The sequence below is a fragment of the Anomaloglossus baeobatrachus genome, chromosome 1 (assembly GCF_048569485.1).
Source record: "Anomaloglossus baeobatrachus isolate aAnoBae1 chromosome 1, aAnoBae1.hap1, whole genome shotgun sequence".
Lineage (NCBI taxonomy): Eukaryota > Metazoa > Chordata > Amphibia > Anura > Aromobatidae > Anomaloglossus > Anomaloglossus baeobatrachus.
Genome location: NC_134353.1, coordinates 448,721,872 through 448,745,288, shown reverse-complemented (window position 1 = coordinate 448,745,288; position 23,417 = coordinate 448,721,872). Strand labels below are relative to the sequence as shown.

General features: G+C 41.5%; 1 protein-coding gene across 1 annotated transcript in view; it reads left to right on the top strand.

The window, feature by feature from the left end:
- SBNO2 (strawberry notch homolog 2) overlaps positions 1-18,468 on the top strand; it is a 166,324-nt gene extending 147,856 nt beyond the window's left edge. Inside the window, exons 21-31 of the mRNA XM_075352925.1 lie at positions 1,368-1,480; positions 1,567-1,638; positions 1,737-1,845; positions 4,234-4,305; positions 4,549-4,692; positions 4,805-4,899; positions 5,039-5,131; positions 5,208-5,339; positions 12,597-12,673; positions 15,697-15,887; positions 15,971-18,468. Of these exons, the coding sequence (XP_075209040.1) occupies positions 1,368-1,480; positions 1,567-1,638; positions 1,737-1,845; positions 4,234-4,305; positions 4,549-4,692; positions 4,805-4,899; positions 5,039-5,131; positions 5,208-5,339; positions 12,597-12,673; positions 15,697-15,887; positions 15,971-16,398 (1,526 nt within the window). The 3' untranslated portion in view covers positions 16,399-18,468. The remainder of the gene's footprint in view (positions 1-1,367; positions 1,481-1,566; positions 1,639-1,736; positions 1,846-4,233; positions 4,306-4,548; positions 4,693-4,804; positions 4,900-5,038; positions 5,132-5,207; positions 5,340-12,596; positions 12,674-15,696; positions 15,888-15,970) is intronic.
- Positions 18,469-23,417: the final 4,949 nt, after the last annotated feature.

Genomic DNA, 23,417 nt, shown 5'->3' with positions numbered 1-23,417 from the left:
GTCGTGGTTTTTTATTTTTGTATTAATAATAGTGATTATTAAATCAAGTATTTTTAATACAAAATTAAACTCACTGCTTATTTAGTTTTTATTGAATTTAAATTTTACTGAAACACTAGGGGCTGCCATCTTGGATTTGGTGTTTGTAACTACAGTTACTCACTCCTTTATGGCAGCCCCCTGGGCATAGACTCTGATAGTCTGAATCCGACCCCATTTAGTAACATTAGAGAAGGCGTCTGCTGTGACTTGGACGCGCCCCTTGGGCTATCCAGATCACAGCAGAGGGAGGAGATCAGTGCCATCATTGTGGAGCTCACAGCCATGCTGTTTACTCCACTTTGCCCCTGTCAACCGCCGGGATGTGAGTCCCCTCCCCTCCCCTCGCCGTTACAGTCTCCAATGACACCCCCTCCCCCCGCTCTACCCAGCCTCGCTCCCCCCCCCCTCCCGCCGCTGCTGCCGGCATGTATGCAGCAGAGCTGTGTGTTTGTGTGCATGCAGAGCATGTGAGTACCGGCGCCCCTCCCCCCACGACCGCCGCTGTTAGTTTTCAATGCTCCAATGACACCACCTCCACTTTCCTTGCTGCAGCTGCTGCAGGCGTGCATGCAGAGCAGTGTGTGATTACCGGCGCCCCTCCCCCGTCGCTGCTGCTACTACAGTCTCCAATGACACCCTAATCGTATCCTGTGTGTGATACTGTCTCCAGAGCTGTGTATCTAATCCTATCCTGTGTGATACTGTCTGCTGAGCTGTGTATCTAATCCTATCCTGTGTGATACTCCTGCTGTCATTGGTGACACTTTAGACATTTCTGGTCACCAGCAAAATGGCCCCGCACTGTGTCCCTACATTTTATTCCCGGTTATCCTTTGGAAACACCCAGATTGGGAGGGGGAGGTGACATCACACACAGGAGAGCAGATTCTGCCCACTTTTACTGCAGCTGTAATCCAGGCTATCTCTACAGTGGGATTTCTGTAGGATTTCAGCAGCTGCTCCCCCTAGTGTTTAACAGTGGAAAATATCAAACTTTTTATTATTTATTTTTTTTTTTAGATTTTGCTCATTTAAAAACAATATCTAAACAAAACATTAATACTTTACTTTTTTTCAGTTATTGAAATTTTTATTTTTTATATTTTTGGGCGACACCTTCCCTTTAATTTTACCCCTATCCTGAAGTACAATCTGTCACGAAAGAAATAATCTCAGAATCCCTGGGAACTGTTGACGCGTTCTATAGTTATAACCTGTCAAAGTGACGCTGGTCAGAAATGAAAAAATTGGCCCGGTCATGAAGGCAAAAATATGCTTTGCTGTGCAAAAGGGTTAATTATCTCCTAAATGCACATCTTGTTTAGGTCGCACACACCGGTCTAACCAAGTCTCTGCTCCAGAGTATGTGTTCCTCATATCCGAACTTGCAGGAGAGAGGAGATTTGCTTCTATTGTGGCAAAGCGACTGGAAAGCCTGGTGAGTCTACATTTCCTAATCTAGTATTAAATGTCTTCTCTACCACATCAGTGACATAACCAGACCATGATTGTATACATAAACAGGGTGCTCTTACTCATGGGGACCGAAGAGCTACAGAATCAAGAGATCTCAGCAAGTACAATTTTGAGAACAAGGTTAGATTGACATTCATCTTGCCCAATTGCTATTATGTATAGATAGATGTGTTAGCTGACGGCAGTGGACTTGCTATTTTCCTTTTATGTCCATCTAGTATGGGTCAAGGTCACTAGAACAGATCCTGTCTGCTATTCTGAACCAAACTCAAAAAGATGTGCCTCCCCCTCAAGGGTACCCTGGAGGTCCTGCCACTTTCTTTCAAGGTAAGTTGGCGTGATACAGTATTTTGGTTTTACAAATTCTATTTTTCAGTTACACGGCTCTGAAACATGTTGTTAGACCAGGCTTAATATGCTCACATCCTGACTGGCTTAACCTCTTCACGACACATGATATGCTGGGTACGTCATGGATCGTGCGAGGTTAATCCCTGTCGTGGGCGATCCGCGCACATTTCAGCTGATTTGAACATCTGACGTGTGCCTGCCAGGTGCGAGTGGAATCACTATCTACCTGTGCCTATTAACCCCTTACATCTCACTGTCAAAATCTGACAACGAAATGTAACAGCGCGCCGCGGTAAGCATTAACTTACCCAGCACCATCGGAAGTCAGGTGACGTGATCACGTGACTTCCGGTGGTTGCCATAGTAGCACAGGGTCATGTGATGACTCCTGTAGCTATCATTAGTCACTTTCTCTCACTGCCAGCAGTGTTGTGTTCGGCCCATTGGAAATTAAAGGGTAAAAACAATATACACATATTTGGTATCGCCACGTTCAGAAACACCGGATCTATCAAAATATAAAATCAATTAATCTGATCAAAACGGCGTAGCGGCAAAAAAGTTCCAAATGCCAAAATTACGTTTTTTGCTCGTCACAAATTTTGCGCAAAATGCAATAACAGGCGATCAAAACGTAGCATCTGCACAAAGGTACCATTAAAAAGTCAGCTAGAGACGCAAAAAGTAAGCAGTCACTGAGCCATAGATCCCGAAAATGAGAGTGCTATGGGTTTCGGAAAACTGCGCAAAAATTGCGCCACTTTCTTTGGACAAATTGTGATTTCTTTTTTTAACATCTTAGATAAAAGTAAATCTATACATGTGTTTGGTGTCTAGAATCTGGCACCGACCTGAGACATCACACCAACACATCAGTTTTACCATATAGTGCACACTCTGAATAAAATATCCCAAAAACCATTGTGCGAGCGCATTTTTTTTTTTTTTTTTTACCGCAGTTTTTTTTCCGCACTTGATATTTGTTTTCCTGTTTTCCAGTACACTATAGGATGAAACTTATGGTTTCATTTACAAGTACAGCTCGTCCCGCAAAAAACAAGCCCTCATATGGCAAGATTGACGGAAAAATATACACAAGACACTAAGAAGTATTCAGCTCACCTGTTACTGTACAGTTAGAAGCTCCAACCTAATGAAAGAGAAAACGAAAACTAGCACTAGGACGCCCAATAAAACTAGAAATGTATTGAATGCATAAAAGCAAGGCAGGTGAACATTAGGTACAGAAAAAACATCACTCCGGCAACACTTTTACTGGCCTCCACAGCCCTTAGTCAATGGATTGGCTAAGGCATTCACTAAGGGCCGTTGAGACCAGAAAATGTTGCCGGAGTGATGTTTTTTCTTTTGGGTTTTTTTTCTGTACCTAATGTCCACCTACCTTTTACACCAGCAATACATTTTTATAAAGTGTTAAAATCAAATGGAACTTGCCTGGTGAGAGCGCTGGAGCCGGCCCCGTTGGAAACTTCCAGCGTAATGTGGACTCCTCATGGTATAGTTCCGAGGAGCCTCATTACGCACGACTGGAAGTCTCCAGCGTTCTCACCAGGCAAGTTCCATTTGATTTTAACACTTTACAGATTCCCTCAGTGAGTTTTATTGCGGTTCTTATGGTAACAAGTTACCTTTGTTCTAAATCACCAGTGCACCTGTCAAGTGCCATGGAGCACTGTAGTATATATATATTTTTTATCATTGTCATATTGTCTGATATAGCCTCACGCGGATTATATCCTCTACAAGCTGCTCCATTTCAGTTATTAGACTATTGTGGGATTCTGACACTCTCCATTAGTCTATTTGGTTTTTTGAGTGCGGTGTGATCTATAGATCTAGTTACAAAATAGAAAAAGATGGCTACTACTTCTCTGATAAAATAGCGAACACTGCAGGCCATCAGCAGCCATGGATTTTACTGCATTGGTCACGTAATATGCCAGGAGACACAGTGGAAAGATAGGTGGGGCGGCGTTGGTCCAGGAGGTAAGCAGTCTTTATTTTGTGCACGAAGCTAAAGCTACAAAGGAACTTATAAAGGCTTTTTTTTTTTTTTTAAATATACAATAGGTTAGATGGCTTTAAAGTCATGGTAATTCAGTGATTAACTGTGTTTCCATAGCTGAATATAAACACTGAAGCATGTAACACTATCCGTGTAGGTCTATCAATAGTAACATCACCACATAATCTTCCCCTGAATTATGACATTGCTGCCCCTTGTAGCTTCCATATACAGTTTCTTCTTGTCGCTATTAGCCCCTATGTATGATACCTAAATGCAGGTTTATTCTATGTGCAGGACGTTACCATTATTCTTGACCAGATTTCAATTCTCTATAGATATGAAGCAGGGGTTGCTGTCAGTAGGAATTTGCTGCAGAGAGACAAAGTACAATGTTGTTGTTGACAAAGGTATGTTACGGACTCCCATGGGTTGAAGGAGGGACAGTTTGTACTTGTGTATGTGGAAGCTAACGTGGATGAAACCGTTCTATAAACCACTAGTTTCTGAGGTGCTTGCTTTTTCTTTTATTGTGATCATCGCCACCATATGCCACTTTTGCATTAATGACCATTCACTACTATAGTCTGTGTCTATTCCATCACTTTCTTTAAACAACCTTTTGATTTCTTTGTGATTTTGATCTCCGCCAGAGTGCTCTGTGACAAAGTTCCTGAATCGGATGCTGGGTCTAGAAGTCCACAAGCAAAACAGCTTATTTCAGTTTTTCTCTGACACGTTTGACTACCTTATTGAGAAAGATAAAAAGGATGGGAAATACGACATGGGCATTCTGGGTGAGATAAATGACTTTGTGTCTACAATGAAAGCCAAAGGATTGGTCAGTGTTTGTATGTAACTAGGTGCTCAGATGGTTTTTAATACATATTTCTCTATTTGCATGTCTAGATCTAGCTCCTGGAGTAGACGAGATCTATCAGGAAAGTAAAGAAACATACTTAACTCCAGGCCATCCTCAGGATGGACAAGTAGTATTTTACAAGGTAAAGAAATTATTATTCTTTCTTTATCCTGTTTAGGGTGCATCAATATTGGCCATTATTTCCTTGTTTTCATGTAGCTTTTCTTTCATTGAATCAAGATAGCATTTAGCACCATACTCACTGAGTTTTACATCAACAGATCAGTGTGGATCGTGGCATGAGTTGGGACAAAGCTCTGGATAAGTCGGATGACTTAAAAGAATCATATGAAGGCTTCTACCGTTCATATAAGGTTTGTGCATGTTTATATATTGTTACGTTTCAGCCCATAACTTGTATAAGTGAATTTTTACCATTTTTGTCTCCAGGTACGAGGCGACATGTACTCTGCTGTCTTGGCTGAGCATAAACAAGGGAAGTATTATAACCTGTACAAACCAAACATTGGGAAACAGAGCCAATCAGAAACGCTGGATAGCTTGCTGAGCAAGTATTATAAGGTGTGTTTGCTCATTGTAGACCCTGCATCATTACCTAGCAGTATCATGTAAAAGTTTGGGCATGCCTGGTCAAAATTACTGTCATTGTGAACAGTTAAGCAAGTTGAAGATGAAATTATCTCTAAACGGGCATAAAGTTAAAAATTACACATTTCCTTTGTATTTTAGGCATCATTTTTATTTTCATCCTTTACATTTTAATATTAACAAAAAAAAGAAAAAATGGACTAATGCAAAAATTTGGGCACCCTACATGGTTAGTACATAGTAGCACCCACTTTGGCAAGTATCACAGCTTGTAATTTTTTTTATAGCCAACCAAGAGTCTTGTTTGAGGGATTTTCATCCATTCTTCCTTGGAAAAGTCTTTCTAGCTCTGAGATTCCTGGGTCATCTTGCATGCTCTGCTCTTTTTAGGTCTAGCCACTAACAAGGGAAATGTGTCATCTTTAATTTTACACCTTTTTAGAGATTATTTCATCTTCAAGTTGCTTAACTGTTTATAATAACAGGAATTTTGACCAGGGGTGCTGTATCAGAGAACTATATATTTTTATCACAGTCTTGCTGTAACCCTTCAACTGATAGGACTAGTTTTTTGTCTTTTAGAAAATATACATAAAATTCTTCTTAGCCCCTCATGATTAGACCAAATTTTTGAAATCTTACCAGTGTCACTTTATATAGCAATAACTCAGCAATGTTTCAGTATGTCCCAGTGATTTTTAGATTTATTTATTTTTTTTGTGACACATTCTACTTTATGATAATGGTAATTTTCGGTCAATATGTTTTCCGTTTATTTGTAAAAATATCAGCATTTTGACAAAAGGTGTGTCTGCATATATTTAGATGACACTTTACATTCCCAGGAAGAATAACAGAGGAAAGTCTAAGAAAATATTACTTAAGAATTGTTGTTTGGAATAAGCATTTATTAAAATGGAACTATTAGGAGAGTTAAGCTGCCCTCGTTATTGAAAGCCTTAGCATACCTCACTTAAAAGGGTTGTCCACTACTAGGACAATCCCTTCTGATTCCACCTTTCTCCACGTAAAATAAAAAAGCGGTGCTGGGATTTGTGTTCCTGAAGCTCACGTGATGATGTAATGTCATGCAAGTCCCGTGTCCAATCACTGCATACTTCACTGTCTTCATTTGTTTGGACAAATAAGTTAACCAACAGAAAGTGAGAGCTCCGGCTGTCTCTCACTTCCTGGTGATCGCTCTAGCATCCGAATGTAGGGAGAGGGAAGCTGGCGGTGATGGGGCGTGGAGCTCGCGTGACGTCCCAACATCACGAGAGCCTCAGGAACAGGAGGCCCAGCACCCCTGGAACGGAGCCATCACGAGTGGTGAGTATAAGCTTTTTTTTATTTTATTTTACCTGGGGGAAACGTTTGAAATCAGAAGGTATTGTTCTAGTACTGGACAAAAACCCCCTTTAACCCCTTCACGACCATGGACGGATCTATCCGTCATGGAGCGTGTCACGTTAAGCCCCGCCCCCTGCCGCGGGCAGGATGCGGCGATCCGAGCAGTCTGGCAGCGAGATGTATATACGCGCGGTGAAGATTTTCACTTACCGCCGCCCCCACCGGAAGTCACGTGAGTGAACACGTGACTTTCGGTGGTTGCCATGGTAGCACAGGGTCATGTGATGACACCTGCAGCTATGACGTTTCAGTTTCGTTTTCACTCGGCCCAGAGGCCAGTGAAGCAGGAAGTGACCGTATCTGCTGTTTACAGCTGTATAGCTGTGATCAGCAGATAGTGCAGAGCGATCGGATTGCTGATCGCTATAGCCCCCTAGGGGGACTAGTAAAATAAACAAAAATAAAAAAAGTTTTAAAAAATAAAAAAATAAAAAAAACCCTAAAAGTTCAAATCACCCCCCTTTCACCCCATTGAAAACTAAAGGGTTAAAAATAAAAAAATATACACATTTGGTATCGCCGCGTTCAGAAATGCCCGATCTATCAAAATATAAAATCAATTAATCTGATTGGAATTTTTTTGCCACTATGCCGTTTACCAAACGCCAAAATTACGTATTTTGGTCGCCGCAAGTTTTACTCAAAATGCAATAACAGGCGATCAAAACGTAGCATCTGCGCAAAAATGGTACCATTAGAAACGTCAGCTTGAGACGCAAAGAAATAAGCCGTCACTGAGCCATAGATCCCAAAAAATGAGAACGCTATGGGTTTCGGAAAATGGTTCAAAACGTACGCCACTTTTATTGGACAGGCTTGTGAAAAAAAATTTAACCCCTTAGATACAGGTAAACATATACATGTTTTGGTGTCTACAAACTCGCACCGACCTCAGGCATCATACCCACACATCAGTTTTACCATATAGTGAACACGGTGAATAAAACATCCCAAAAACTATTGTCATCACACTTTTTTTGCAGTTTTTCCACACTTGGAATTTTTTTGCTGTTTTGCTGTTCACCAGTACACCATATGGTAAAACGTATGGTTTCATTTAAAAGTACAACTTGTCCCGCAAAAAAACAAGTCCTCATATGGCAAGATTGACTGAAAAATTAAAAAAGTTGCGGCTCTCGGAAGAAGGGGAGCAAAAAACGCAAAAATGGAAAAGGCTCAGGGGCTGAAGGGGTTAAGGTTGTGTCAGGCTTTAGCTTCAATATTAATCATTTCAGTACTAATGTAAAGGAATATTCCCACTTTGGACATTAATTGCATATTTAGAGTATATCCCATAAATGCATGACCGTTTTGATTTGCACCTATGGTCCTTCAACTCACTTGGGGTGTTGTCTTTCTCCAGATGGAGAGGTGGTCAAGCTTTTCATCTTTTTTTTTTTTTGTTAAACTCCCATTAGAATTAAATGGAACAAGACTGGCACATTTATGCATCTATCTGGGGAGTAGTTTTCCTTCAGTACAAATTTGAGTTGCAGAGCAGTGAAGCAATCGACAGAAAACATGGACTTTTATTCAGCTTTTGCAAATAAATTTTGGGTAACAGATTTTTTTTTACAGTGGTGCCACTAATTATGATTGAGAACTGTCTTATATTTTAACTAAAGACACTGTGATCATTTTTATATAGATCTTTAACATTCTGTGTGTCAGCTGAATGAATGGTAGGCTGGAACATTCTTCTAGTAACTCAATATTTAAAGCTGAGTTTTTCTTTTCATTCTTTTGCAGTGATCAAAAATTCAAGTGTTATTTCCTTTAGAAGACTATAATTATAACCAGATAAAAAGGAGAAACTGGAGCATATTGCTGAATTAGTAATCAATATTTATTTAAAGGCAAAGTGCAATACATAACATCACATTCATTTTTAGACATATAGAAAGAGGATGGGGGACATAATGTGTGGAAAACAGTTGCCGGGTACAGACAAAGGAAAAAATGCTCTCAATGTGGAAGCCTGACACAGGGTAAAAGGAGTAAACCAGATGGAAATCAGAAAAACGCAGGCAGTTTAAATAGCCCCGTTAACCATGTGAGACAAAAGGCCATACGTAAAAATACAGTCAAAAAAATCCCTGGGCAATTAAAGTAGGCTTGTAAACGGGTAACACCTGTAGGAGAATGAACTTTACATCAGGTAAACCACAAGGCTCCCTAACCGGGGTATGTATACTGGTTAGTAGGGGTGAGCCCCGTGGAGAAATAAATCGTAAGCCAGGTATCAATTGAGGAGTCCTAAGACAAAATGTATATGTCTGTTAACAGGGGTAAACCCTGAAGGGAAGTAAACCTACACCAGGTACGAGTCACACAAATTTCCAATCAGTTGGTATGTATTGATTAACAGGGGTAAACCTTGTGGAAAACCGAAAACACAGGGCAAAGATTAATCATCAGTTGATGTATATATGTTTACAGGATAGAAGAGTCTGAAGGGGATTAACCCAGGGGTAAATTACTGCATCTGAAAAGGGGTCAAGTGTCGGGCAGGAGCATGTCAAAAGTGCCCGTAGCAAGAGGCATTTACCTGTGGCCGTGGGCCCAACGCACGTTTCACAGCGCTCTAGCAAATTGCTTGCCGCTTCATCATGGGGGAGAGAAAGAAGTGGTGCACATATCCTGTGGTGTGACTTGTAAATACGTTCGCGGAAATAGAAACTGCGAATGAGATTCACAGTTCCGGAGTCAGGACGGCGCATGTGCGGGCTCGTCAGAACGTCCTCCGTTGCGTAACCCCGGCAGTCAAGGAGTCGGGCGCATGCGCGGGCCCGAGCAAGACTGCCAAAACCACAGCGCATGCGCGGACTCCATGGAGACGCAGGTGTGCGGCCAGGAGACGAGAGACGGGCATGCGCATACGCACAAGACTCCGGGTACTTGAATGGGCTGCAGGAATGTGAATACAATAAATTAGGATGCGATCATAACAGGCGGTATGTATAAACATGTGGCAAATACATAGAATATAATCATTCACAGTATGTTTACATATATATACAAAATAACTGCAGAACGAAAACCGCCAAGTAAAATATGGAAGAGAGTCGCATCCATAGTAGATTTCAAATGTTCACAATTGATCAGATCCAATCCATGTAAATTCAAGTCACGAAGTGTATATTGTGCAACATAGCAATAAAGAACTGAAAAGAAAAAACAAAAATGCACAGGATCATGAATAAAAGCAAAATATTAAAAAACCACTAGAACCCACAAACTGAGATGCAATGGATGTATAGCTGTAAATCTCCAATTGGGAGTTTTATTTATAGTGTGCATATAATATATGTATGACAGAAAACAACCATTACAATTGTAAAAATCAGAGAAAACAGACTTCCATTAATCAGGTCTGATAGAGCGGGCCTAAAGAAATGAAGCAAAACTCAAGGCTTAATTCAAACTTTTTGGAGTGACCGTGTAAAAGCCACAATCCACTTGGTTTCCCTTTGGGAAAGCATCTTTTTGACGTTACCACCCCGTATGCCGCAGTGGACCACATCAATCCCACGAACTTTAAGGGTTTTGGGGTCACAATTATGGTATTTTTTTTAAAATGGCGGGGTAAGGTTTTTAATAAAGAAAAGTCATCCACCGTCTTGGCTGCGCCAATGTCCCTCACATGCTCCCTCAACCGTATACGTAATTCCCTGGACGTAAGTCCAACATAGATGTAAGGGCAGATTATATAGTTAAAGAGCAATGTCCTGGGTGACAAAAAATATATTAAAAGGTGCAGTAGTACAAATGAGGTAGTAAACTATGTGGGGAAATCAATATATCTATACTGGCCACATCCGGGCTCAGAGTTTCCCTTTAACCACATACAGCATGCTATCAATAATTACCCATAATACTGTGATCTGGCTTACTCCCGTATGCCCCTATGTTTTGTCAGTACTATATTAAAATGAATACGGTCATTCCAAACTACAACTTATTCTAAAAAAAAAAAAGGTCTCATATGGCCATGTTAGCTGAAAAATAATAAAGTTATAGCTCTTGGAAGAGGGAGAGGAGAAAAAAACCCACAAAACGAAAAATTCCCTTGTCATTTAAGGATTGGCGAACACGATCCGCATCCGCAGCGTTTTGGACACAGCATGTTTTTGCTGGATACAAAGCACTTTGTTGTACAGTACAAACACATTGGATGGGATACTGTGCCTTTTTTTCCTCCGCAGCATAAACTCACATGTGTCGTGGCTTCCTGAGCTGCAGCATGTCAATTTATGCTGCGGAGAAGAGTGTTCTCCTCAGGGAGAATAGAGCTTAAGTCCACAGCATCCCGAACCCTTATCACGGGCAGCTGTGGTCTCCTACAGTAGAGCACTTGTATTCCCCCAGGAGAAGATAGTCTGTATCCACCCTAGAAGATTTAATGGCAAGAAGACTAATTATCTTTCATGCACGTTTTCTTCTCTACAGCTTAAATACTGGTGCTAATTTTTCTGTCTTTAGTGACTGTGTATTCATTGAAAAAAAAAACAACAAAAACTAGTGTTTAAAGGGACCTTTTCCTTTAAAAGCTGCGGCCACCACCAGTAAGCAATTATATACAGCATTCCAGAATGCTGTATATAAGAGCCCAGGCCACTCTGTATAATGTAAACGCCTGCATTATACTCACCTAGGGGGCAGTCCGGTCCAATGGGTGTCGCTGCTCGCGGGTCCGACACTATCTCTCTGCTGTGATCTCTATTCTCCTTCCCAGCCCTCTGTTGATGATGCGCTCTACGTCATCCACACAGGCCAGCATTGCGGTCCCACGCAGCGCACTTTGATCTGCCCTGAAAAGTATTGTAGTGCGCATGCAGGGGCGATCTCTGACCTTTCCTTGCGGCTGCACATTACAGTACTTTGAGCTTCCCTGAGCAGGGTAGATCAAAGTGCGCCTGCGCAGGACCACAATGCCGGCCTGTGTGAATGACTTAGGACGCTTCATCCACAGAGCCCTGGGAAAAAGGAAAATGGCAATTGCAGGCAAGAGGAGGCACCGGACACGCGAGCCACAACACCCATCGGACTGTACTGCCCCCTAGGCCAGTATACTAAAGATGTTTTTTTTACGTTATACACACTGGCCTGGGCTCTTATATACAGTATTCTAAAATGCTGTATATAAGGGCTTAGTGGGGGTGGCTGCAGCTTATGAGGGAAAAGCCTGATGACAGGTTCCCTTTTAAAGATTTTTTTTTTTTTTTTCAGTTTTTTAATTTATTTATTTTTTATAGTTTTCCATGTCATTATTTCTATTAAAAAATAATCCTGAAATACTTTCATTTTTTCACTTGACCACTGAACCTCATGATAAGCTGACAGTTGGTGTTCTGTGGAGATAACTTCTCAGGAGTCATTCCATTATCATTACAGACAGAATGACAATGAAGGATAACACCTTTTGGAAAGTTGGCACAAGATAATGCAATTTGCAATACGCGATGATTAAAAATCCCCTCTGCTCTATTAATTGCTTATGGGAAAAAAAAGCCATGCACTGTTTTTTTTTTTTTTTCTTTTTCCCAATTGATAACTTAATCATTTAGAAATAGCCCTATAACCTTCAGTTAGTCGGACAAAAGTACTTACACTATTAGTCATGTGGTGTTGCTGTGGCACGTGTAGTCAATGCCACGTCTCGTGATGGCACTGCGGAGTGACGGTCACCCGAGCTAAGAAGTTTACTTTACCTTTTTATGGAATGCAAAAACTAAAATCAAGAGATGTGGGCTTAATGCTGGCATGTTTTTATTGTCTGCAATTGTTGTTGTACAAAACTTTAATTTTAATAATTTACAGGTATCTGCACAGGAGGCTCAGGAGCATTGGGAACGTCAGTATGAATTCTCGTTAAGCAACTGCTCCCATACTATGTGGTAAGATAATCTGGCTAAGTTCAGAGTTTGTGCTATTAGGGGAGTGTAGAAAAGTTGCTTTAAAATAAATTATTTAAGATGTTGTCTAGGCTAAATGAAAACTTAAACAGAAGTTTAGGATTCAGTGAGAAGTGGCCATACTCGCAGTCACATCTGTACAACAAACTGGGGGGAGCTCCATGATGGTGATGATTAGTGATCAGCGGACTCTAAGATAACCGGGACCGGCTGATCTCGATGATCCAGTTTCTAAAATTCGGTTCTGGGCTGAATTCCGATCCCCATATAAGTCTGCGGACGAGGATCTGGCGATTATAAATGGTGGTAGAAGAGATAGGGGGACAGGAGCAGACACAGTGTACTTATCGAGGCTCCGACATGGCTTTACGCTGCTCCCAGGTCTCACATTCACTTTCTGGGCCGCTAATTACTGCTTTCCCCACCCACCGGCACCTGTGATTGGTTGCTGTCAGATGTGCCCCCACCCTGAGTGGCACCATATCAGCTGACTGCAAACAATCACAGGCACCAGGACAGCTGTTGAGCGGGGAAAGCAGTGCAGCTATCTGTGGGACTGTATCATGGTATAAAAATAAATAAAACAATTGGCGTAGGCTCCCCCGTATTATGATACCAAGCCACGATAAAGCATATGGTTACAGGCTGCAGTCCCCCAGTTGTGCTCTCATCTTGGCTATGTTTCAAATTAGGAACCGCATGCGGCTTTTTTTTTTTATTTTTATATATAACTATTTAATTAATAATTTATTTAAATAAACTATTTAAAAACAAAAAAAAGGTCAGGCGGTCCCTCCCCCAATTTTGATACCCTGCCATGATAAAGCCCAACAGCTGGGGTCTGGTATTCTCAGCCTGGGGAGTCCCATGGTTATTGGGACCCCCCAAGCGAAGAATAGCAGCCTATAGCCGCCGCGGAATTGAATAGATGTGACAAGACTAGCGCTTTACCCGGCTCTTCCCGATTGCCCTGGTGCGGGTCAGTCGAGGTAATATAAATGGTTAATAAAAGACCACAGCTGCCCTAAGCTCTAGATTAGTAACAGCAGACATCTGTGAAACACACCCATCACTAAGCTGTAAGTGAAAGGAAATACACACAAACACCTAAAAAATCCTTTATTTGGAATAAAAGACAAAAAAGCCCACCCTCTTTCAGCACTTTATTAACACCAAAAACACCCCTGCAGTTCCGACGTAATCCACACGAGGTCCCACGACGATTCAGCTCTGCTACATCTGAGCATCTCAGCACGCGATCATGAAACATGACTGTCTACTGTGAGCCGCAGAGAATGAATGAGCCACAGCGATCAGCGGTGATGTCACTCTGTTTGCTGGGGTCGGCACTGTCAGTGTTAAAGGGCTGGCGGGGTACGGGGCACCCCCCTGCACTTTAAGCCAGAGTGCTTCAGGTCACCAGAGGTCATACTGTGGGAGCCTGGGTATGACCTCCAGTGAATTGAGTGACGGCACAGCTGCCAACCGGGTCCCCTTTGTGTTTCCCGGAGCCTGGAGATATCGAACATGTTTTCGATCTCCCCAGGCTCGCATGCAGCAGAGCCAGGACCGTTGCGGGACGTCATGTGGATTACTTTTTGGGGTTAATAAAAAGGGGAAAGAGTGCTGTATTTTATTTCGAATAAATGATTTTTCTCGGTTTGTGTTTTGTTTTTGTTTGTTTTTTTTGTTATAGGGTAAGTGATGAGGGTCTCGTAGGACCCTACCCATCACGAATTCTGGACTTGATGACAGTTGTGCACTGTCATTAACCCTTATTACCCCTATTTCTACTTCACCAGGGCAATCGTGAATAGTCAGGTAAAGCACCAGTCTTGTCACATCTAATGGATGTGACAATTCCGAGGTGGCTGTAGGCTGCCATTCTTCGTCTGGGGGTATCCCAATAACCATGGGACTCCCCAGGCTGAGAATACCAGCGCCCAGCTGTTGGGCTTTATCATGGCTGGGTATCAAAATTGAGGGGACCGCACACTGTTGTTCTTTGTTTTTGTTTTGTTTGTTTTTTTTATTTAAATAAGTACAAAAAAAAAAAAAATCTGCATGGAGTGCCTCTTGCTTTTGACACACAACCAACATAAGCGCACAGCTGGGAGCTGCAGCCTGTAGCTGTAGGCTTTCTGTGCTGGGTATCATACTATGGGGGGGCGGGGCCCTATGCCAATTGTTTTATTTATTCATTTGCTTATCATGATACTGACCCCAAGACAGTTGCACTGCTTTTCCCACCCATCAGCTGTCCTGGCACCTGTGATTGGTTGCAGTCAAACGCTGTCACTCAGGCTGGGGGTGCGTCTGACTGCAACCAATCACAGACGCCAGGATGGCCAGTGGGTAGGGAATGCAGTGCATATGGATAGCCAATGATGAGTGGCCCAGGAAGTGAAGAATATGCCGTGGGGGCAGCGTACAGCCATGTCGGAGCCTCGGTAAGTTGAAGCGCTCCCTTCATTCATTCATTCATTCATTCATTCATTCATTCCCCGGGCACTTCCGGGTCCACCCATCACTAGGGATGTCGTCTCAAGACTGCTGGGGCATGTGATTGACTGCAAGGGCCAGGTGATAAGAACAGCGCTTTTATCAAATGTAATATTGTTCTAGTCATCTAATCACTGCAGCCAGTAACAGGCTCTAGCAGTGCTGCAACAGAAGAACAGTGTCATAAACACTCTCGGGTGCATACCATAGAGTGGCCTGCTCTGGATTCACAGGGATGACAGTAGATGAGTATAGCAGATTTACTTTTCACAAAATCCAAGCCACAGGTGTAGTATATTTTAATTGTACACTAGACAACCCCTTTTAATTATGTGGGGTGCCAATTTACAAATGCAAACCTGACTAGTTCCCTTCAAGTTGGACAATTCTTAGTCGATGTACTGAGGTAGACATCTTTGTTTTTTCCTCTTTCCAAGGTTTTTGCAAATAAAAGAATGTTGTAAATATGTTTGTTCAGTGGCTTTATTTATCTCAATATATAGGAATGGCAATTGTAAAACTGTGCAACAAGGAAAGGAATGTATACAAGGTCTACGTCTTCGCCATTATTACATGTTGTGTGGCTCTTTACTCCGAGTTTGGAGTCGGATGGCATCTGTGATTTCTGACATAACAAGCAGTAGCTATCTACAGATTGTACGTTTAAAAACAAAGGACAAACACAAGCAAGTTGGTAAGTAATGGACATTGAGTACATACTATACATCCATTGTATGAACAACAACATAATTTTTCTTTTTTTCTTCCACTGTTCAGGCATAAAAATTCCAGAGGTATGTGTGTATAAGGTTCAAGAGGAACTCAAGCAAATGGATATGAGTGTGAAACGAAGACATGAGGAATCACGTCAGAAAGCTCTTCGTCAGTCTTTGCCCCCTCTGCCTTCTGCATCCCTTCCTTTGGACTTCTCTTTACCTATATATCAGCCAGCACCTTTTCCAGACCCTGACATTTTGGACTTGACCTGCAGTCCTCCACTGCCAACCATACAAGGACAGCATGGATATCCTTACCCAGAAGCTTTAGGGAGTATCCTATCTAGTGACTTTCTCCTCAACGAGTCTGTTAATGTCAAAGAGATCATAGAGGAGATGCTTCAAAAAGCAAACGATCCATCACCTGTGGACCGGCAGAGTGTCATCCAGTACGGAGGGGAACAGAACAATTTCTGGGGTACAGGCTGACTACGAAAGTTTGCTCGGTGATATCAGACCAGCAGCTCTGCTCCAGCAGTGTGATGCGGTTTGTTGGAGAAGCCATTATACTATATTTCAGAAATATTAAAACAAATTAGAAGTCTGATAGACCAAAGCAAGCAGTACACTATTCACCATTTTCAGAGGACCAAGTGTCATGCAGATGTTTATTGTAACATCCCACATAGTACCTTACAAGTCCCCATTTTTACTAACTGGCTGACACATCAGGTGCTGTAAACTGCAGTCTGTCCCTGATCTGTGGGACTTGAAACATGCGTATCTCACATCGGGAGCACAACACTGTCTGTTTATGTGCTGATTTGTTTGCGTGGATTAGGATAGGCCTGGGACACTTGTTTTGGTGTACATAAGTTCATGAGCTCATAGCACTTTAATGTCTCCTCTGCCGAGCTTCATACACTGCTGGCTAAATAAGCCTTTCGCAGAGCAATAGCATATGTGATCAGTATAATGTGTACTTGGAGAAGGGGTGGGAAAAGACTGATCTTTTAATCGTTATTTTAACCCTTGCTAATCTTTGCACTATTTGCTGCCCCATGACCTCCCTGTGGATAGATGGGGCCTGGGTGTCTGCTCAGGGTATGTTTGTATATAAATATTTATGTCCATATCTGTAAGTCTCAGGCTGGGTACAGTTTGGCAGACAGAGGCAGATGTTGTTTTAAGTTTTATGCCAAAGAAAAATATTTTTCATCACATTTTAAGGAACTTTGTGTTTTCCCCATTTTCTTTTTAGTCCATTTCTGCTGCTGACTGTTCCATCAGAAATGTAAAAAGGGACATCTGTGGCACTTCTCATCAATAGCAGTACAATATTCTGTGTCGACAATGCAAACAGAATAATGGGCAGATTCATTCAATACACACACTTTACCTCTACTGCTTGCAAGAAATAATCAAATCCATAGCATCGTTGTTTGTCACCCAGATTATGTGCTGTCTTCTGTTTGCTGGGAGAATCTTACTTCGGAATAGATGAACCCAACTTGTGTTGTTGAAATGGGTCAAATATTGTCAGCTAATCTAGTCATGTCTTTAGTTCTGTTTTGGGTTATGACTGGACTTTAAGGTGTTGAATGTTTTGATAAATATTAGGTTGGAGACAAAACCTTCTTGACTTATTGGCCTCTGCTATAGTTAAATCGTTAAAATTCTCTCCTACATTGAAGAACAAAACTATTTCTCTATCCAAATGAAGATGTTGACCATCTATGCTTTCCTTGCCTTTTGTATTCTGCATTTCACAACACCAGTGCTGACACATTGGTCAATGGTGTGGGTCCAGACATTTTTGGCTTGTTGTTTCCTCAAGAGATCATGGTGTGCTTTTCCTTTATGTATCAATTTCCTTGCCATTTGTTCTCCTGACACATTGTGGACATACCATCTGGCACTAGGTCAACTAACAGACTTGTCCCACCCCTTGCTTCAAGCACCCACTTGTCAGCCAAAGAATAAAGCATGACTTCAAGGTTATTCCATGATTGGAGCAGTGCAAGAAAGCATTACCTTACCACTATAGCAAAAAATAGTATGCAATGTCTCTCAACTAGTGCCTTGCTATGTACACCAGGTTAGTGTGCACCACTGCTCGACTGCTATTATTTTATGTGTCTTTAATTATTAAATGCCGATTTTATCTCAGGTATTTATTCCTCCCCCCTTTTACCTGTCAGAGGAGGGGCTCTGCAAAACATTTCTCTGGAATTTTAAATGCATGCCTCTGCGGCAGTAAAAGGGGCCAAGAGGAGCTGCTTGTCCCCTCCATTCTGTCACGTTATCTTTGTGTACCCAGTGAGATCACTTCAGTGCCTGTGATCTATCACGTTTTACAATTAAGTTATTATGACTTTTGTGTGCTGCTGATTCTGTGTCCAGACACACGCAAGTCTTCTACGCATATTTATAAGTCTGTAATATATATATATATGTATACAGTTTTATTTAGAATATGTGCCTTCAATTAATTCCTACATTTTCTATTTGTAACTGAAGGCTGGATTCAGCAACTCAGTAAAAGTTTCAAAATCTTTGCGTCTGTGTTTAATCGAAAGTGTTTTTGTGGTTTAAAAGGAAATAGATGCAGCATTTAAGTACCTTCGACATAGTTTTGGGCCCACCTTTTAAATTTTTAATTTTTTTAACCAACTTTATATTGATTTTGATTATAAGGTGAACATATTATATTATACATCAATGTAACCTGTACATTTATGTTTACATCAAAGGTCATATAGATTTATCTGTTTCTCTGGAAAAAAGAACATGGTGAAGGGAAGGTGAATGAAGGTCAAAGAGTCTTTTTACAGTAGGGGAGTCCACATTGCTTAGCCATCAGAAAGAGAGAGTCTCTGATCACCTCTATCAAGGGTGAAAGTTCACTGCTCCATAGTCCTTAGAATTGAAAAGTAGTGTTGAAAGCATCCCAGTGGCTCCATACTTGTAAGAAGGTATCCATGGTATTATGAAGAGTGGCTGTCATTTGCTCCATCGTATGTGTCATTTAATACGTGCATATAAATCCTCTTTAGAGGGTGGTGCTACCTTTTTCCATGATAAAGCAATAAGACATTTAGCAGCTGTGAGCATATGTAATAAACATTTTGTCTTATATCTAGCCAATCAATGAGGAAATATATTTAATAGATAAGTAGATGGATCTAATGGGATCGAACGCGAACGGACCCTCCCTACCAATGATTCCACTTCTCTCCAGAACCCACTAATGTTTGGGCAGATCCAGAAAATATGTAATAGGGAGGCCCCTGAGTTCCCGCATGACCAACACATATCTGGGATAGAAGGATTAAATTTATGGAGTAGCTCCGGGGTATGATACCAGGACATAACTATCTTAATTTCATTTTCCTTATACAGGATATTTACCGAGGACCGATGCATCCTCTCCCAGACTGCACCCCACAACCGATCTGGAAATTTTCTCCCCAACCAACTCTCCCATCTGCATAGAACGATGTGCGGGACCATCTGTTACTAATCCCCCATTTAGCAACGTATATATATACAGTCATATGAAAAAGTTTGGGCACCCCTATTAATGTTAACCTTTTTTCTTTATAACAATTTGGGTTTTTGCAACAGCTATTTCAGTTTCATATATCTAATAACTGATGGACTCAGTAATATTTCTGAATTGAAATGAGGTTTATTGTACTAACAGAAAATGTGCAATCCGCATTTACACAAAATTTGACCGGTGCAAATGTATGGGCACCCTTATCAATTTCTTGATTTGAACACTCCTAACTACTTTTTACTGACTTACTAAAGCACTAAATTGGTTTAGTAACCTCATTGAGCTTTGAACTTCGTAGGCAGGTGTATCCAGTCATGAGAAAATGTATTTAAGGTGGCCACTTGCAAGTTGTTCTCCTATTTGAATCTCCTATGAAGAGTGGCATCATGGGCTCCTCAAAACAACTCTCAAATGATCTGAAAACAAAGATTATTCAACATAGTTGTTCAGGGGAAGGATACAAAAAATTGTCTACGAGATTTAAACTGTCAGTTTCCACTGTGAGGAACATAGTAAGGAAATGGAAAAACACAGGTACAGTTCTTGTTAAGCCCAGAAGTGGCAGGCCAAGAAAAATATCAGAAAGGCAGAGAATGATGAGAACAGTCAAGGACAATCCACAGACCACCTCCAAAGACCTGCAGCATCATCTTGCTGCAGATGGTGTCAGTGTGCATCGGTCAACAATACAGCGCACATTGCACAAGGAGAAGCTGTATGGGAGGGTGATGCAAAAGAAGCAGTTTCTGCAAGCACGCCACAAACAGAGTCGCCTGAGGTATGCAGAAGCACATTTGGACAAGCCAGTTATATTTTGGAAGAAGGTCCTGTGGACTGATGAAACAAAGATTCAGTTGTTTGGTCATACAAAAAGGTGTTCTGCATGGAGGCAAAAAAACACTGCATTCCAAGAAAAGCACTTGCTACCCACAGTAAAATTTGGTGGAGGTTCCATCATGCTTTGGGGCTGTGTGGCCAATGCCGGCACCGGGAATCTTGTTAAAGTTGAGGGTCGCATGGATTCAACTCAGTATCAGCAGATTCTTGACAAAAATGTGCAAGAATCAGTGACAAAGTTGAAGTTACGCAGGGGATGGGTATTTCAGCAAGACAATGATCCAAAACACCGCTCCAAATCTACACAGGCATTCATGCAGAGGAACAATTACAATGTTCTGGAATGGCCATCCCAGTCTCCAGACCTGAAAAGCATTGAAAATCTGTGGGATGATTTGAAGCGTGCTGTCCATGCTCGGCGACCATCAAACTTAACTGAACTGGAATTGTTTTGTAAACAGGAATGGTCAAATATACCTTCATCCAGGATCCAGGAACTCATTAAAAGCTACATGAAGCAACTAGAGGCTGTTATTTTTGCAAAAGGAGGATCTACAAAATATTAATGTCACTTTTATGTTGAGGTGCCCATACTTTTGCACCAGTCAAATTTTGTTTAAATGCGGTTTGCACATTTTCTGTTAGTACAATAAACCTTATTTCAATCCAGAAATATTACTCAGTCCATCAGTTATTAGATATATGAAACTAAAATAGCTGTTGCAAAAACCCAAATTGTTATAAAGAAAAAAGGTTAACATTAATAGGGGTGCCCAAACTTTTTCATATGACTGTATCTGAAATCAGGCCTCTGGTAGATATATTGTCTGTACAGATATACTCGGATTGGGTTGGTTTAGGCTTTTTCGATGAGCCTACCATTGTTGTAAAGTAGTGTGAAATTTGTTGGTATGAGTATTGTAGGTGGGAAGGGATCTTATGTTTATCTCGTAGCAATTGGAACGGTTTCAGTGTCTTGGTGAGTGGATCCACTCTATCTCTAAGACAGAAAAGACCGGACTCAGCCCATCTTCCAACCACCTCGGGACTCATTATTTTTGAGAGTTTGGTTGTGAACAAGAAAGGGGTAAGGAGAGAAGTCTGGGTGGCTAATTGATATTTGATTCTGCATCTTCTCCATATCTCTCTAGTGAAGGCCATTGGTCCTAAAAGTTTGCCCGGGTGAATATCATATGGCTGTCCCCAAACTAGAGAACTTGGGTGGAACGGAGCTAACCACAATTTTTCAATTTCTGTCCATTTGTTATAAACATGGAGCGTCGACCAGGAAGAGAGGCGGCGTAAATGTGTTGCATAGTAGTATAGAGTTAGGTCGGGCACGACAGTCGCCCTCGCTTTTTAGGGGCCATCAACACAGAATCTGGAATTCTGTGTCTACCTGAATGCCATATAAATTTCATAAGAGACGACTGAACCTTCTTTAAGACTACCAAGGGCACCTTAACTGGTATAGCCTCAAATAGATAAAGGAAACGCGTGAGGATCAATATTTTTACTTCAGCTATTATGCCTAAAGATGACAATTGAAGGGAGGACCACTTTCGAAGGCTGGCAGACACATTCTTGATTAGTGGGGAAAAGTTTGCTTGGAATAGTGTTTTGTATTTGGGTGTAATCTGGACTCCAAGATAGCGTATAGAAGTGGAGCTCCATGTATAATTAAATGTTTGCTTTAGATTTTGGAGTTTAAAGTCTGGGATATTTAAGGGCAACGCCTCAGTTTTACTCGTATTTAGTTTGTATTCTGGCATAATTGTCTGGTGGAGGTTTGGTATCGCCACCCATAGATTGTGGATGATGTGATGCTGTCCCTTACCAAACAGCGCGACTTTAAAGATTTTAGTTCTTATTTGTATACCTTGGATATTAGAATTCTCCCTTATTTGTGTAGCCAGGGGTTCAACACTCAAGACATATAACAATGGAGAAAGTGGGCATCCCTGCCTCGTACCATTTTTAATATGACAATTTCCAGAGTGGGCATGGGGCAGCCTAACCACTGCAGTTGTACGCGAATATAAGCCTTTAGCGCTGTGATAAAAGGGCCTGAGAATCTAAAGTGGATCTTGACCTAGTATAGACCGCCTCCACAACACCCCCCCCCCCCCCCCCGTCTACCAAATCCATCAAGCGTCTAGTGTTATCACTGGCCTGTCTAAATCATACAAAGCTAACTTGGTCTTTATGGACTAGTTGTGGGAGCCAGACAATTGCTCTGCGAAGATTCTTGTAAATATTTTTAAATCAAAATTGAGAAGACTTATGGGGCGGTAGCTGGCACATTCCATGGGGTCTTTACCATCCCTCGGTATCACCGTAATATATGAGTGGAGGAACGAGCCAGGGATCTTGCCCCCACTCAAAATTGTTGAATAAGGAAACAAGGTGGGGGGACAGCTTCTCTACATAGGTTTTATAATACAAATAAGGGAAGCCATCCTGTCCCGAGGGTTTGTGTGACGGGAGATTTTTAATAATTAAATCTACCTCCTCCTTAGTTATTTTTGATTTAGATATTGTAGAGCTTCCTCAGATAACTTTGGGAGATGGCAGGATGTCAGATAATCACGTAGGACTTTACTCTCTACCCTCTAACTTACCATAGTCCCCCACAGACAGAAGAAAAGAGTAGAATAGTAGGTATGAAAGCATTGTGCTATTTTTGTAGGGTCGTAGTGTATAGTCCCTGATGTGTCCTTGATGCCGTATGGGGAATTATTAGGGGCCTGATCTCTTAGTAACAAAAAACCTACATTACTAGCCAGAAAACTATGTTCATAGTACCTTTGATGAGAATACCTAATGAGTTTTTCCACTTCACCATGGGCCAATGTTTTTAATTTGACTCTAAGGTCTATAACTTCTTTTAGTCGGGCCTTAGAGGGATGAGTTAGTAAGCGTGACTCTACCTTCTTCAATTTACTTTCGCATCGACATTAATCCAATTTGGCCATTTTCTTCAAGTGAGAGGAGAGGGCAATGCACTCCCCTCGCAGCACTGATTTATGGGCTTCCCATAAAATGTGGAGGGAGGGAGATGAGGGGCTATTTTCTATGAAATAATTTTGAAGGGTTTAACTTTTTTCAT